The sequence below is a fragment of the Martes martes genome (assembly GCF_963455335.1).
Source record: "Martes martes genome assembly, chromosome: 2".
NCBI lineage: Eukaryota > Metazoa > Chordata > Mammalia > Carnivora > Mustelidae > Martes > Martes martes.
The window spans coordinates 140,575,501-140,589,769 of NC_137889.1; the positions used below are offsets into that span (position 1 = coordinate 140,575,501).

The window sequence follows — 14,269 nt, forward strand, 5'->3', positions numbered from 1 at the left end:
GCTGGGGCATGGACTGGGCAGTTTGCCATCTGCCCAGTGTGCAAGGGCTCGCGCTTTCTCAGAGCAGGCCTGCAGCCCCGGCTCTGCCCTCTGCTCCTCAGCTGAGTGAGGCTGAAGAGGCCAGAGTGCTCAGGGCCATCCCGGGAGGCAGGTGCTGGTAAAACAGGCTGCCCTCACTTCCTATCATATTTTGCATGTTCCCTCCTTCTAGAAGAAACCTCTGGGTGGCTAGGCTTTGCCACAACAGCTGGGTCTCAGGCTGAGAAGAGCAGTGGGCTCTGGGCGCCCCAACCCCCCGACAGCTGTGGGATGGTACAGCCCCGACGCAGTGTCTCCCTCCCCAGTGAGGCCTTCGCCGTCCTCTGCACACACAGGCGCGGGCTTACCTCGGGGCTCTTGTCCCCCGTGTCCCCCTGAGCACGCTGTCGTTCATCCAGACACTTAGCCAGATGCTGGCACATGTGGGCGGTGGCGGCCAGAGTCCTCCGCAGCTGATGGGTCTCCTCAGCCAAGGAGCGGCACAGGATGTCACTGGCAGCCCGGGCACGTTCCTTCTCTGCCACGCTCCTCCGCAGCTGGGCTACCTCCTTCTCCCGCTCGTGCTCCGGCTGGCTCATCAGCTGCTGCGCCGCCTTCTCTTTCTCTTCTAGTTGCTCTGAAAGTCTCTCAATTTCCTAAGTGGAAGATTTCAAAGCACAGTTTATTTGAGTGAAAGAAGCAAGGCCAGAAACAGATGTTCGTAATCGTAAAGCAAGAGAAGCAGCAGCACAGACCCGCCATTGCTAACTGACCGGGTAGCTCGGAGGTCAGCTTCAGAACTGTAATTAACTGGGGTTCTCAGCTTCTGATGTTCTTTCTGAAAGTTCATCTAAAATTCAGCTTTCATGAGCAAGTTCACAATTTTAGACAGTACATCCCCAAATTACTAAATGTGATAGCTCCAAAGGCTTCTTCATGGAAAGGCTAGAAACTGCAGTGGCCAGCCCCCGAAGTACGTGTGTGTCCTAACCCCAGTGCTTGGAATAGGACTTTATAGAGAAGCAGGGTCCTTACAGATGTAACCAGTTAAGAGGAAGCCATTCTGTGTTAGAACAGGCCCTGATCCGGTGACTGCTGTGCTTAGGAGAAGGACGTATGGACACAGACACAAGCCTGAGTGAGGACGGGGCTGAGGGCAAAGAGATGCAGCACGGGCCACGAAAGCCCCCAGAAGCTATAACAGGTGGAGGGAGACCCTCCCCCAGAACCTCAGAGGGAGCATGGCCCCGCCGACACTTTCAGCTCAGGCTCTGGCCTCTAGAAGTGCAGAAGATGACAGATGACACCGCTTCCATTCTAGCCCCGTTTATACCTGTCACAGCAGGTATAGGAAACAAATACATCCAACCCCAATCATTTCATTTAAAAAAAAGAAAAAGTCCTTAAAATTACAGTCTGTTTGATGTCTGGCCTTAATTTTGTGCTTTTCCATTTCAAAGAAGCCTGCAGCGCCTGCAGTGAGAGCAGGTGAGCAGGGCGAGCGAGTGGGGCCTGCAGGTGCAAAACCAGCGAGGCTGGGCTTCGGCAGGAGAGCGAGCAGGGAAGGGAGCTGGCCTCCCTGCCAAGTCCCAGGCAGCTTATGCCCCCCGACCCCACCCACAGCTGTGAGGAGGGACAGACTCCAGGACCCCCAGCAGAAGGCGATGCCAGGCCATGTTACTTAAGGACCCCTATTTTGCTTTAAGCAAGAACAGTGCATGTGGTGGTCACAAATTCAAACATACAGAAGGAAATTCTGTGAAAACTGAAATCCCTCTATTCCCACTGACCCTTTCACCTCAAGCACCACTTTCCAGAGGTATTTCCTCTTCACCATTTGGGCACATATCTTCCCAGAACGTGTCTAAGCATCTACAGCAGCAGTCTTCACGCACAGATGGGGCCAACGACAGCGTGCCCTTCACCTTGCTCCTACTACCTCGTTCCACAGCAGCACAGACATGCCTCGTTCCTTCCGACCGCAGCGTGGAACCCCAGAGAAGATTCCAGGTTTGTGGAGCACACTTCCAGCTGATGGAGTGCACGTACCCCCACAGAGACATACCCAGAAGTCACACAGCTGGACCGTTTCAGGACTGGTGGGGGCGCCTGGGCGGTTCAGTCAGATAAATGTCTGCCTTCGGCTCAGGTCATGATCCTAGGGTCCTGGCATCAAGTCCCGCATCGAGCTCCCTCCTCAGTGGGGAGCCTGCTTCTCCCCCTGCCTGCTGTGACCCCTGCTTGTGTGTGTGTGTGCGTGTGTGTGTGTGTGTGCACGCCCCCCCCGACAAATGAATAGATAAATAAATAAATAAAATCTCTAAAAAAAAGGAAAGAAAGAACTGGTAGAATTCAGAGGCCCACCCTAGCTCCTGGGCCCACACCCAAATCCATGAGACAAAGGCTCCTGGACCCAAACACCCCATGCGCCTGCGGTGACCTCCATCGCTCTAACCGGGTGACCCAGAAAGCATTCTGGAAGTCTCACACCCTCTCAAGGAGTTTTAAAAAGCATTCTCTTTCTTACTTCCTTCAACTTCACTCGAGAAGTTAACCCCAAGACCAGAAAGAAGAAAAGCCCTCATCAGGACCGTAGGTCTGGCTCTCTCAGCAAAGGCCTAGAGGAGGAGGCTGTTCTAGACCCACGTCCCAAGACAGGCCTGAAAAGAGAGGCCAGTGGAACATGTCCAACAGCAAGTGCAGGAGAGACAGGATGGGGACAGTATGGCAGAGGGTAAGACAGAAACCACAGTAGGCAAGGAGCCCAAAACAGGGACTATTGTCCAATGTGTCTGGCACCCATGTCCCCTCATCCCTTCCCAGATGTCCGAGAGTCCGGGGCACCTCGGCTGCACAGCCTGCTGACGCCATTCCTCTCCTTTTTCTACTTTAGGGCCATGATGACCTCACCCCTGAGTAGAGTCCAGGCCTTTCTGGACTCAAGGAAGAGCAGTCCCCTCCCTGAAAGTGGGCCTGTCAGCATCAGTACTTCCTCCCAGCAGACGGCCCTTCAGAACCAGGCAGGACCTGCTTGGCCTGGACATGGCCATGACCAGACACAGCATGATGGGGCATTCATGCAGCTGAGAACCAAACAGATGGCCTCCTTAACATAAAATTCTATAAACAAGAAAAATAAGGCCAAATCCCAAGCTAAACTCAGGTTCTCATTGCTGACCCTTCCTGTGCCCTTGAGCCTGAAAACACAAAACTAGGCCTCTTTATTAGCCTTGAATTTGTTTTCTTTAAAAACTGAGAGCAGGTGCCCCATCCCATGTTCTCATGTCTGGACAGGACTGCAGGAGCCTCACCTTCTGGCATGTCCAACCCCTGGCCTGGCCTTGGTTTCTCTCTGCCTACATCACAGCTTTGGTCTTGCTTTGTTGCTGCTGGTAGAAGGAGGTGCCTGAGGGCGTTGATCTTGGACTTTGTTACCCTCAACGGTGGCTCAGATGTGTAGGGAGTGAACAGACAGTGACTAAAGAGGTCTGCCCCCTGACAGCGTAGTTTCCATTAAAATTTTGAAGTTACTCAAATTAGCACAGCAGAGAAATGTCTCTATCCTTGTCGATACCTGACACTGAAATTTGTTCAGGGTAAATACATCTGTGTGTGTGAAACAGATTAACGACACATCTACAAATACACATAACGTGAAATCAGACGGGAGTCCCATAAACAGTACCCATAAAGGCTGGTCTCCAGGAAACTCATAAATTTGGCAAATGACCACAGTGACAGCAGGAGCAGCTCCTGCCTGCTACACCCTCTCTCAGTACCAGTCAAGCAGTTTCCACACATCCTACGAGACAGCTTCTGCCATCTCTCCCATTCTGCAGCCGGGAAGATGAGGCTTTCCACACATCCTACGAGACAGCTTCTGCCATCTCTCCCATTCTGCAGCCAGGAAGATGAGGCTTATGGGGTTGGCAGCCTCTGGAGTGACTGGGTGAAGAGGCCACCACAGCATCCCTGCTAGCTCCCGCATGTCCTCTTGGGGCTGGAGGAGCTGCAGGCAAGACCTGTGTTCTAAACATCCTTCCTCACTGGTTAACAGGAGACAGCAGGAGAAACAAGCATCTCTAAAAATGGGGGCAGGGGGCAGCATGTGCCCTGGCTCGGGGGCTCATGGAGCTTCCCGACAGCATGCTCTGTCTCCACACTCCAGCCCTGTATACCAGGCCCAGCCCCATGTGGATGCCCAGTAACCGTCTGGGAGTAAGACAGGCCAGCACAAGGGTCAGGACCTGGGCTCTGCTCTCAGGTTGCTCACAATACAAACACGGAAACCCCACAGACACATGGCCAACTACAGGGGTGAGGTTAGTTCCAAAGGACTCACCAGCCTTATTTCTGTCTTAAAAACCAGCTTTCAAATACCACTTTAGAAAGAACCTAGCTCAGGGCACCTGGGTGGTCAGTTGGTTAAGCCTCTGCCTTTGGCTCAGGTCATGATCTCAGGATCTTGGGATCAAGCCCCGCATCGGGCTCTCTGCTCAGCAGGGAGTCTGCTTCCCCTTCTCTCTCTGCCTGCCTCTCTGCCTACTTGTGATCTCTCTCTCTCTGTCAAATAAATAAATAAAATCTTTAAAAAAAAAAAAAGAAAGAAAGAAAGAACCTAGCTCCCATGGAGGTTTGCTGGGGAACGTTACCCTACGGAGCTGGGAATACGAAAGTGTGAAGAATTCTGTAGTCTTGTGGATCAGCCTTAAAAATAAGAGGCATAGGCCCCTGGTCCTCATCTCTCTGTTAGTGTGTTCAGGCTGCCCTAATAACAGAAGATTACTCTCACAGTTCTGGAAGCCAGAAGTCCAAAACCTAGGCATCAGTAGGGCCATGCTTCTTCCACATGTCTCTTCCAGCTTCTAGTGGCTGCCAGTAATCCTGCGCTTGTACACACCACTCCAATCTCTGCTTCTGTCTTCACGTGGCCTTCTGATAAGGACACCAATCATCAATTCACCCTAATCCATATGACATCATTCTAATTCATCACATCTTGCAAAGACTCAATTTCCAAAAAAGGTCCCATTCACAGGTTCCAGACGGAAATGAATTGGGGGTAAGGGGGACACTGTTCAACCCAGTACAGTGCCCCCCTTCTCTCTCCTTCCTGAGCATCGTAGCCCAGCGCAGGGCTGCATGGGACCACCCCCTATGGGACTGCAAGAGAATGAGAACAAACGGGAATTTTAAGGCCAGTTAACTGAGCCTTTACACAAGAGCCAAACACTTCAGAGGGACCCTGGGACGCAGCGATAAGAGAGCAGCCTGCTCCCTACCCTCCAGAAGAGTGCAGTAGAGAGCAAGGCAAACAGACAAGGACAAAACCTAACATGGCTTAGAGGATTCTGGGAAGCTGGTGGAGCAGGAAGCACCAGGAATCTATCTCCCCACCTGAAAAACAGTTGCAATGGCAAAATCCATCTAATGTCATTATTTTGGAAAGCTGGGCTCTACTGAAGCATTCCAACTTCCAGGGGAGGACTTGGCCCTTCAACTGAGGTTAATTTCAACCAATTTCAGCTCTTAGCGCATCTCCCACACCCAGCCACCTGCATGTGTCTCTGCAGCAACCAGCACACATCTTGCAGGAGCCAGGGCGGGCACAGAAGACCCTGTCCTCCAAACACTAGAAATCTGTGCACTCATCATTGAGTGCTCCTTCCTGTCACAAGGATGACACAGAGAAGAGACAGCCACTTTGCTCCCCCATGGTTGCAAAGACCCTCTCCTCTAGCTGAAGTGACTTGGACATTTAAAGGGAGGGAGCCATTTTCCCCCCTTACATTTTTCTCTTTTCCCCCCTTTGGGAACCAGATACTAAATACAAGGATATCAGGCCTGGTTACTTACATATAAACATATGTACATAAAAACACACACACAAAATAAAGACAAGGACATTCAGAAGCAACTACATATAAGGAGAAATTTAGGAAGTGCCACATTTGGCCAGAAAAAGGTGCAGGCTCAGAAGAGACCTGAGCAAACCCTGAGTTACCACTCAGGCTGATCCCTGGCACAGAGACAGCCTACAACAATCAAAGGAAAAAACATAAAATCTTGAAGGGGAAGAATCTGATTTCCAGACATAAAACACTGTTAGATCCAAATGTCCAGTTCTTAGCAAAAAAAATCACAAGGCATACAAAGACACAGGAAAATATGGCCTATTCAAAGGAAAAAAATTAAATCAACAGAATTATCCTTTAAAAGATCTGATGGCAGATCTTCTATACAAAGACTTTTTAAAACCACCATCTTAAAAAATACACAGAAAATGAAAAGATGTGGAAAATGTCAACAAAGCGTAATATGAACAAAATGCAAATATGAGGGGCACCTGAGTGGCTCAGTGGGTTAAAGCCTCTGTCTTCGGCTCGGGTCATGATCCCAGAGTCCTGGGATTGAGCCCCACATCGGGCTCTCTGCTCAGCGGGGAGTCTGCTTCCCTTCCTCTCTCTCTCTGCCTACCTCTCTGCCTACTTGTGATCTCTGTCTGTCAAATAAATAAAATCTTTAAAAAAATGCAAATATGAATAAAGAGTCTCTAAAAACCTAAAAGGAAACCAAAAAGAAATTCTGAGGCTAAAAAGTACAATGACTGAGATGAAAAATCCACTAGAGAGTCAAAGGAATATTTGAACTGGCAGAAGTATCAGCAAAGTTAAAGATAGAACGAGGAAAATCATCAAGACTAAGGAACAGGAAAAAAAAGACTGACGTGAACAGAGCCCTTAGGGCCTGTGGGACATCATCAAGCAAGTGGACCAGCGTACACACACTGTAGATGTCTCAGAAGGAGTGAGAGAAAGGGGTAGAAAGAACATTTGAAGAAAAAACTTCCCAAATTTGATGAAAGACATGAGTATAAACATCCAAGCAGCTCAACAAACTCGAAAAAAGATGAACACAAAAAGACCAACACCGGGGCATCTGGGTGGCTCAGTGGGTTAAGCCTCTGCCTTCGGCTCAGGTCATGATCCCAGGGTCCTCGGATCGAGCCCCGCATCGGGCTCTCTGCTCTTCAGGGAGCCTGCTTCCTCGTCTTTCTCTGCCTGCCTCTCTGCCTACTTGTGATCTCTGTCTGTCAAATAAATAAATAAAATCTTAAAAAAAAAAAAAGACCAACACCAAAACACATTATAATCGGACTTCTGAAAGCCAAAGACAAAGAATCTTGAAGGCAGCCAAGAGAGAAGCTACTCGTCACATCCAAGGGATCCTCAGTGAGATAATCATGAGATTACTCTACTGTCACTTCAAAAGCTAGAAAGCAGCGAGCCCATATATTCAAATGATAAAAGAAAAAAACTGTAAACCAAGAATCCTATATCCATCAAAATTGCACTTCCAGAGTGAGGGAGAAACTACAACATTCCCAGATTAACAAAAGTTGAGGGTGTTGACCCCACAAGACCCACCTGGCAAAAAATGCTCAAGGGGGACCTTTAGGGTGAAATTAAAGGACACCAGACAGTAACTCAAACCTGTATGACGAAATAAAGGTGTAAACACATGGGCAACTACGAGAGCTAGTATTATTGTAACAAGAGTTTATAATTCCATTTTTCCCTTCTACACAATTTAAAAGACTAAGATACTTTTTAAAAGTTACTAGTCTAAAAGTATTATTGTAACTTTGGTTTATAACCTCGTATTTCTTCATGTAATTTAAGAGACTGACGTATTTAAAAGATTAGTTTATGTGTTTACTAATTAGTTTATGTATTTACTAATGTATTTAAAAGATTAGTTTATGGGTCTCCTGGGTGGCTCAACAAGTTGGGGATCTGACTCTTCGTCTTGGTTCAGGTCTTGATCTTGGGGTTGTGAGTTCAAGCCCTGCACTGGAGCTCCAAACTAGGTGTGGGGCCTACTTAAATAAATAACTAATTCTAAAATTAAAAGATTGGTTTATGTTTGGGGGCACAAGATGTATAAAGATGTAATTCTGTGACATCAATAACTGAAAGGGATGAGGACAACTGTGTTATTTAAGCTAACCTGATAAGCAACTTAGAATAGTGTAACTTTAGGATGTTAAACATAATTCCCGTTGTAAACACATACACACACTCACACACAAAAGCTGTAGAACAGTGCTCGCTTTGGCAGCATATATTCTTAAAAAGCTGTGGAATATACATAAAGAAGTGAGAAAGTTAACATTTCACTACAAATATGTGAATAAACACAAAGAAAGTAAAGCAGAAAATGAGGAACAAAAAGGCTATAAGACATCTAATTCACCCTTATCAGTAATTACCCTAAATATTAATGGAATTAATATTAATATTAATTGGCAGAATGGATAAAACAAAAGATCCAACTATAGGTTTTCTACAAGAGACTCACCTGAGATACAAAGACACAAACAGACTGAAAGTAAAAAGGATGGAAAAACATATCCCAAGTAGTGACCAAAGGAGAGTAGAGGTACTTCTAATATAAGACAAAATACTTCAATGCAAAAAGGTTAAAAAAGACAAAGAACATTATACATTAAAAAAAGGTTTAATACAGTAAGAAGGCTTAATACAGTAAAAAAGGGTTTAATACAGTAAGAAGATAAAACAATTATAAGCATATTTGTGCACATATTAACAGACTGGCAAAATATATGAAACAAAAACTGACAACTGAAGAAAGAAATAGTTCTACACTAATGGTTAGAGACATTGATACTCCACTCGACAGTGATTAAACAACCAGACTTAAGAAAGAAAACAGGACTTACAAGTAAACCAACTAGATCTAACAGATGTACAAAACACCCACCAGCAATGGCCACATACGAGATCTTCTCAAATACATTTGGGATATTTTCCAGAACAGACTATATGTTAGACCACATTATTAAGTCTCAGTAGGTATTGTTTTTTATTTTAAGATTTTATTTATTTGACAGAGAGAGATAGCAAGAGAGAGCACAAGCAGAGGGAGTGGCAGGCAGAGGGAGAAACAGGCTTCCTGCTGAGCAAGGAGCCTGATAAAAACAAGCACTTAACCGACTGAGCCACCCAGGCACCTCAAATCTCAGTAGATTTAAAAATACAGATTATCGGGCACCTGGGTGGCTCAGTGGGTTAAAGCCTCTGCCTTCGGCTCAGGTCATGATCTCAGGGTCCTGGGATCAAGCCCCCATCGGGCTCTCTGCTCGGTGGGGAGCCTGCTTCCTCCTCTCTCTCTCTCTCTGCCTGCCTCTGCCTACTTGTGATCTCTATCTGTCAAATAAATAAATAAAATATTTTAAAAACTAATAATAAAATACAGATTATCTTCAAAGTGCTTCTCCAACCATAACAGGATGAAATTAAAAATCAACAACAGGGGGTGCCAGGGTGGCTCAGTCAGTTAAGCGTCTGCCTTCAACTCATGCATGATTCAGGGTCCTGGGATGGAGCCCCATGTCAGGCTCCCAGATCAGCGGGGAGTCTGCTTCTCCCTCTCCTTCTGCCTCTCCCTCTGCTTGTGCTGTGTGTCCCTCTCTCAAGTGAATAAATAAAATCTTTTTTAAAAAGATTTGACAGAGAGAGACACAGCGAGAGAGGGAACACAAGCAGGGGGAGTGGGAGAGGGAGAATCAGGCTTCCTACCGAGCAGGGAGCCTGATGCGGGGCTTAATCCCAGGACCCCAGGATAATGACCCAAGCCAGAGGCAGATGCTTAAAACTGAGCCACCCAGGTACCTGTGAATAAATAAAATCTTAAACAACAACAGAAGTAAATCTGGAAAACACACAAAACTGTGGAAATTAATCAACACACCTTTAAATCAATTAATCAAAGAAGAACTCACAAGAAAATTAAGCTAACACTTAGCGAAAATTAAAAAACTTATGGGATCCAGTGAAAGCAATATTAAGGGGAAAATCTATAGCTATACACACTTGCCTTTATAATTAAAGATCTCCAGTCAGCAACCTAACTTTACAGCTTAAGAAACTAAAAAAACAAGAACAGACTAAAACCAAAGCTAGCAGAATGGCAGAAATCATAAAGATTAGAGCAAAATGAAATAGAGGGGAGAAAAAAAAGAAAAATCAAAACCAATAACTGATTTTTCTAGAAGATGAACAAAACTGACAAACCTTTAGCTAGACAGACTGAAGAAAAAAGACAAATTACTAAAATCAGAAATGAAAGTGGGGACATTACTACCAATTCTACAGAAATAAAAAGAATTATAATACTATGAATAATTGTACACCAGCAAACTGGGTAACCGAGATGAAATGAGCAAATTCCGAGAAACACAGAACCTACTAAAACTAAATCACAGAGAAATAGAAAAACTGAATACACTTCTACCTAGTAAGGAGACTGAATCAGTAATCAAAACTCTTTCAACAAAGAAAAGCCCTGGAACTGAAAACTTCACAGGTGAACTCTAGCAAACATTTGAAGAATATTAATCCTTCATAAGCTTTTCAAACAAATAAACAAACAAAAAAAAAAAAAAAAAGGAGGGAATGCCTCTCAACTCATCCTGTGAGGCCAGCATTACCCTGACACCAAAGCCAGACAAAGACCCTGTAAGAAAAGAAAATTACAGACTAACATCCACAATGAACACAGATGCAAAAGTCCTCAACAAAACACTAGCAAACCGAATTAGGTAGGATATTAAAAGCATTATACACCACAACCACGTGGAATTTTTTTACTGGAATATAAAGCTATTATAAACATAAAAAAATTGATCAATGAATGTTAACGACATTGTGGTAATTATTATATTTCTTAATGTATACAAGCATCAAATCATTATGTGGCATACCTGAAATTAATAAAATGATATGTTAACTATATCTGAATTTAAAAAAAAAAGCAGTTGACACTGTAATACCAGTGTTCTGGTTCAGAAACTCAAGTTGGCTTACCTATGTACGTACTGAGTTCAGTATTTCCCCACTACGATCCCTCCATCCCTTTCACAACTTGCTTCAAGAAGTGATCATATAGCATCAGTGTAATTAATCCAGAGAATGAACCAAAGACTCTCCACAGTTAACTACAGAGGGAAGGTCACACAGAAAAATGAAAAATGGTAGGAAGTGCAGAGTCCCAGTTGGGGACCAACGTAACCTGTAAGATTAACCACAAACAGAAGGGACCATCAGTGGGGACTATCACCAAGAACACGGAGTCTCCACCCTTAGAGAGACAGCACAACAAACAGTTCCACCTAGAAGCAGCATTTGAAAAGTGCCTGGCGTATATAGGAAGTTTCTTTACTAATCTCAGAACATGCACTGGAGGGCAGGGATTCTTAGCAGCCTTGTCCAAAAAGAAAAGAGCTAGTGGGCACCATTTCTCTTCCCCTCCCTGCCACCCCAGATACCCAGACATCTGTGGGAACCAGCATGAACACTCACTACCCAGCTTGCCAGCACCATGCCCCTTCCCCTGCCCCACATTCTCCTGTGGATGCACCCCATCCAACCTGCCCTACTGAGCAGGAGTCCCTCCAAGGTGCTAACGTCTCATTCAGCAAGCAGCCCTGACAGTGGCCAACACCAAAGTGACTCCTACCCTGGGAGAAGGGAAGACAACCACAGACACCAGTTCCACTACAGCCCCAATGGTAGGCTAGGCGCAGACTGAGGGCCGCCCCATCCATTAACAAAAACCTCCCACACAGCAACGTGAAGAAAGAGTTCTGTGGTTCAGGGAGACTGCAGCCCTAACCGACGGGGCAGGATCTGGTCTGACTGCAGCTGGCGCCCACCCATAAAAGCCTCACAGGGGACAACAGGGAAAGCACTCTGCAGTTCAGTGCAACCACAGTTCTGGCAAACAGGCTGAGGGCAGGCATCTGGTCTAAACCAAGAAGAAGCCCAAGGCAGCCCCAGACTGGCCCCTTAACACCGAGACTAAACCTCACCCACACAGTCAAAGGGGACCATTGCAGCCAACTAGAAGGCAAGCACAGCTCGGGCACAAGAGCAGGGTACACACAACACTAACAGAAAGCAGCCCTGAAGCACCAGGTGCTGGTGAACAGGGGACCAGGCAGGGCACTAGAGGACCTCCTCCTAAAGCCACTGCTTTCAAGATCAGGAGACAAAACTGAACTTCCTAACACAAAAACAAACTTAAGAGATTCAGACAAAATGAGGAGACAGAGGAGTACACCCCAAGTGAAAGAACAGGACAAAATCACAGCAAGAGACCTAAGTGACACGGGGATAAGTGACACACCTGATTGAGAATTCAAAATAATGGTCATAAAGATACCCACTAGGCTTGAGAAAAGAGTGGAGGACCTCAGTGAGACCTTCAACAAGGAGACAGAAAATATTAAAAAAAAAAATCAGAGATAACCCAATCACTGAAAAAATATATATACTAAAGGGAATCTATAGCAAATTAGAGGAGGCAGAAGAATGGATCACTGAGCTGGAAGAGTAATGGAATGCAACCAAGCCGAAGAGCAAAAAAGAAAAATAAAAAATGAGAATAGATTAAGGGAACTCAACATCATCAAGTATAATAACATTTGCATTATAAGGATCCCAGAAAGAGAAGAGAGGGAAAAGGGGGCTGAGAATTTGAACTTAATAGCTAAAAACTTCCTGAATCTGTGGAAGGAAAAGAAATCCAGATTCAGGATCCACAGAGAGCCCCCGACAAAATCAACCCAATGAGGTCTACACAAAGACACGTAGTAATTAAAATGGCAAAAAGTAGTGGCAGAATTTTAAAAGCAGGAAGAGAAAAGACAACAGTTACATACAAGGGAAACCCCAAAAGCCTGTCAGCTGATTTTTCAGCAGAAATTTTCCAGGCCAGACAGGAGTGGCATGACCTATTCAAAGTGCTGAAAGGAAAAAAAACCTACAGCCAAGAATACTCTACCCAGCAAGGTTATCATTAAGAATAGGAGAGACAGAGAGTTTCCCAGACAAACAAAATCTAAAGGAACTCATCATCACTAAGCCAGCTTCACAAAAACGTTAAGGGGAATTCTGTGAATGAAAAGTAAAGGCCATAATCAGGAGTAAGCAAATTAGGAAAGAAAAAATTTTCACAGGTACATACAAACATAAAGTAATAAGCAGATTAATCATCTGTGAAACCAGTACAGAGGTTAAAGTATGAAAGCAGCAAAATCAATGATATCTATAAAAAAATCAGTCAAGAGATTCACAAAATAAAAAGGATATAAATTATGATATATACATAAAACACGGGGATGGGAGAAGTAAAAACTTAGTGCTTTCAAGTGGATTCAAATTTAAGCAACCATCAGCCTACTATAGACTGTTACATGAATAAGATATTATATATAAACATAATGGTAACCACAAATCAAAAACCTGTAACAGATAAGCAAAATATAAAGAGAAAGGAATCCAAGCTCATCACTGAAGAAAGCCATCAAATGATAAGGAGGCAAAAACAAAAACAAAAACAAAAACAAACTACAAAAACAACCATAAATAAAGTAACAAAACAGCAATAAGCATATGCCTATCAACAATTACTTTGAATGTAACTTACTAAATGGTCCAATCAAAAAACATATAGTGACTGAATGGATACAAAAGCAAGACACATCAATATGCTCCCTATAAGAGACCCTTTGAGACATTAAAAAAAAACACATAGATTAAAAGTGAAAGGATGGAAAAGTGAAGGGATCATGCAAACAGAAGCAAAAAGAAAACCGGGGGGTACCAATACTTGTATCAGACAAACAGACATTAAAACAAAGACAATAACAAGAGACAAAGAGGAGTACCTGGGTGGCTCAGTTAGTTAAGCATCTACCTTCAGCTCAGGTCAAAATCTCAGGGTCCTGGGGTCAGGCCCTGCATCAGGCTCCTTGCTCAGTGGGGAGTCGGCTTCTCCCTCTGCCCGCCACTCGTGCTTGCCCACATTCGCGCTCGCTCTCTCTCAAATAAAATCTTTTTAAAAATCAAAAAAAAAAAAAAAAAAGAGAGAAAGACACTACATAATCACAAAAGGAACACTCCAACAAGATATAACAATTGTAAATATTTAAACACCCAACATAGGAGCACCAAATACATAAAGCAACTATTTATAGACATAAGAGAAGACATTGATACTAATACTAGCAAGGGACTCTTAACACCCAATTGATTATCCAGACAGAAAAACAACAAGGAAATAGTGCCCCCCCTTTTTTTAACATTTTATTTATTTGAGAGAGAGTGCACAAGTGAGGGAAAGGGGGTCAGAGGGAGAGGGAGAAGCAGACCCTCCACTAAACACG

The 14,269-nt window shown here is 44.6% G+C and overlaps 1 protein-coding gene across 1 annotated transcript in view; it reads right to left on the bottom strand.

The window, feature by feature from the left end:
* Positions 1 to 14,269, bottom strand: part of TNIP2 (TNFAIP3 interacting protein 2) — a 41,789-nt gene that overhangs the window by 4,275 nt on the left and 23,245 nt on the right. The window contains exon 2 of the mRNA XM_080831259.1: positions 387 to 674. Within this exon, the coding sequence (XP_080687385.1) occupies positions 387 to 674 (288 nt within the window). The remainder of the gene's footprint in view (positions 1 to 386; positions 675 to 14,269) is intronic.